At 47.2% G+C, this 3307-nt stretch overlaps 1 protein-coding gene across 1 annotated transcript; it reads right to left on the bottom strand.

Moving 5' to 3' along the window:
• Positions 1-353: 353 nt before the first annotated feature.
• LOC135565978 (protein transport protein Sec31A-like) lies at positions 354-2467 on the bottom strand. Its single transcript, XM_065013930.1, has 3 exons — positions 2300-2467; positions 1237-1379; positions 354-829 (listed from the first exon to the last, which is right to left on the bottom strand). The coding sequence occupies exons 2-3, from the start codon at positions 1377-1379 to the stop codon at positions 607-609; spliced, it is 366 nt and encodes a 121-aa protein (XP_064870002.1). The 5' UTR covers positions 2300-2467; the 3' UTR covers positions 354-606.
• Positions 2468-3307: the final 840 nt, after the last annotated feature.

The following is a 3307-nucleotide window of genomic DNA, read 5'->3' on the forward strand; positions in this document are numbered from 1 at the left end:
ACCTAGAGAGACGGGAGAGATTGTAGAAACAGATCACCTAGAGAGACGGGAGAGAGAGAGATTGTAGAAACAGATCACCTAGAGAGACGGGAGAGAGAGGGAGAGATTGTAGAAACAGATCACCTAGAGAGACGGGGGAGAGATTGTAGAAACAGATCACCTAGAGAGACGGGAGAGATTGTAGAAACAGATCACCTAGAGAGACGGGAGAGAGAGAGAGATTGTAGAAACAGATCACCTAGAGAGAGGAGAGAATTGTAGAAACAGATCACCGAGAGACGGGAGAGAGAGAGAGATTGTAGAAACAGATCACCTAGAGAGACGGGAGAGAGAGAGAGATTGTAGAAACAGATCACCTAGAGAGACGGGAGAGAGAGAGAGATTGTAGAAACAGATCACCTAGAGAGACGGGAGAGAGAGAGAGATTGTAGAAACAGATCACCTAGAGAGACGGGAGAGAGAGAGATTGTAGAAACAGATGACCTAGAGAGACGGGAGAGAGAGAGAGATTGTAGAAACAGATCACCTAGAGAGACGGGAGAGAGAGAGAGATTGTAGAAACAGATGACCTAGAGAGACGGGAGAGAGATTGTAGAAACAGATGACCTAGACAACAGAGGCATCTGAAGAAGCCCAGGGCAGGGAAAGATGGCGGGGGCTTTGTGATGGGAGGCCATATGCACCACATGACACCATGAGGTCTTTAGAACAGAGCAGAAAAGCAGGTACCTCTCCAGTGTTTGGGTTCCAGCAGAGGATCCTGTTGTCTTTAGCACTACTGAGCAACAGCTCTGGGTCTGCTTGGCTCCACGCTATGGACAGAAGTCCCCTGAGGAGGAAAAACACCAAGCCTTAATCACCGACGGTCGAGGTTCTCTCTCTTAACTTCAACTATGAAACGACAACAGCCGCCGAGCTACAAGACCTCATTGTATTTTATTAATCCATTAAAAAAAGGAAAATGTGATTGAATGTGCCACGTAACACATACAACACCGATAAAAACACAACCAACGACATACAGACAATTAAAGTGGCACAACACCAACGTATAAAAAAATAAAAATAATAATGTTTTATTATGTGAATTACTATGGTTAGATATTACTGCACTGTTGGAGCTAGAAACATTAAGTGTGTACCTGCACCTGCCATAACAGAGACCATATCGTCACCATCATCACACATAACAATTCCAGTTAAAGTGATGTGTGGCACAACGTCCCAGAGGCTCACCTTGTGTGGTTCTCCAGGACTTTGAGAGGGGACGTGGCAAAGCGCAGGTCCCACATCTGAATGACTGGCATGCGGTCATCTTCTGAGGCCAGGACCAACTGGGTGGCCACCTCAGGGTGCCAGAGCATCCCTGAACAGTGCATCTATAACACAACCCCACATCAGACCAGAGCATCCCTGAACAGTGCATCTATAACACAACACTACATCAGACCAGGGCATCTACAACACTACATCAGACCAGAGCATCCCTGAACAGTGCATCTACAACACTACATCAGACCAGAGCATCCCTGAACAGTGCATCTATAACACAACACTACATCAGACCAGGGCATCTACAACACTACATCAGACCAGAGCATCCATGAACAGTGCATCTATAACACTACATCAGACCAGAGCATCCCTGAACAGTGCATCTACAACACTACATCAGACCAGAGCATCCCTGAACAGTGCATCTATAACACAACACTACATCAGACCAGAGCATCCCTAAACAGTGCATCTATAACACAACACTACATCAGACCAGAGCATCCCTGAACAGTGCATCTACAACACAACATCAGACCAGGGCATCTACAATACTACATCAGACCAGAGCATCCCTAAACAGTGCATCTACAACACTACATCAGACCAGAGCATCCCTAAACAGTGCATCTACAATACAACATCAGACCAGAGCATCCCTAAACAGTGCATCTACAACACTACATCAGACCAGAGCATCCCTGAACAGTGCATCTACAACACTACATCAGACCAGAGCATCTACAACACTACATCAGACCAGAGCATCCCTAAACAGTGCATCTACAACACTACATCAGACCAGAGCATCCCTAAACAGTGCATCTACAATACAACATCAGACCAGAGCATCCCTAAACAGTGCATCTACAACACAACATCAGACCAGAGCATCCCTAAACAGTGCATCTACAACACATCAGAGCATCCCTGAACAGTGCATCTACAACACAACAGAGCATCTACAACACCACACCAGACCATACTCACCCTGTTGCTGTGGTCACCAATCTACTGTACCCACCCGGTTGCTGTGGTCACTAATCTACTGTACCCACCCTGTTGCTGTGGTCACCAATCTACTGTACCCACCCGGTTGCTGTGGTCACTAATCTACTGTACTCACTAATCTACTGTACCCACCCTGTTGCTGTGGTCACCAATCTACTGTACCCACCCGGTTGCTGTGGTCACCAATCTACTGTATTCACTAGTCTACTGTACTCACTAGTCTACTGTATTCACTAGTCTACTGTATTCACTAGTCTACTGTACTCACTAGTCTACTGTACCCACCCTGTTGCTGTGGTCACCAATCTACTGTACTCACCCTGTTGCTGTGGTCACCAATCTACTGTACCCACCCGGTTGCTGTGGTCACCAATCTACTGTACTCACTAGTCTACTGTACTCACTAGTCTACTGTATTCACTAGTCTACTGTACTCACTAGTCTACTGTACCCACCCTGTTGCTGTGGTCACCAATCTACTGTACCCACCCGGTTGCTGTGGTCACCAATCTACTGTACTCACTAGTCTACTGTACTCACCCTGTTGCTGTGGTCACCAATCTACTGTACTCACTAGTCTACTGTACTCACTAGTCTACTGTACTCACTAGTCTACTGTACCCACCCTGTTGCTGTGGTCACCAATCTACTGTAACCACCCGGTTGCTGTGGTCACCAATCTACTGTACCCACCCGGTTGCTGTGGTCACCAATCTACTGTACTCACTAGTCTACTGTACTCACCCTGTTGCTGTGGTCACCAATCTACTGTACCCACCCGGTTGCTGTGGTCACCAATCTACTGTACCCACCCGGTTGCTGTGGTCACCAATCTACTGTACCCACCCGGTTGCTGTGGTCACCAATCTACTGTACCCACCCGGTTGCTGTGGTCACCAATCTACTGTACTCACTAGTCTACTGTACTCACTAGTCTACTGTACTCACCCTGTTGCTGTGGTCACCAATCTACTGTACCCACCCGGTTGCTGTGGTCACCAATCTACTGTACTCACTAGTC

The sequence above is a fragment of the Oncorhynchus nerka genome, unplaced genomic scaffold (genome assembly GCF_034236695.1).
Source record: "Oncorhynchus nerka isolate Pitt River unplaced genomic scaffold, Oner_Uvic_2.0 unplaced_scaffold_8847, whole genome shotgun sequence".
NCBI classification, from domain to species: domain Eukaryota; kingdom Metazoa; phylum Chordata; class Actinopteri; order Salmoniformes; family Salmonidae; genus Oncorhynchus; species Oncorhynchus nerka.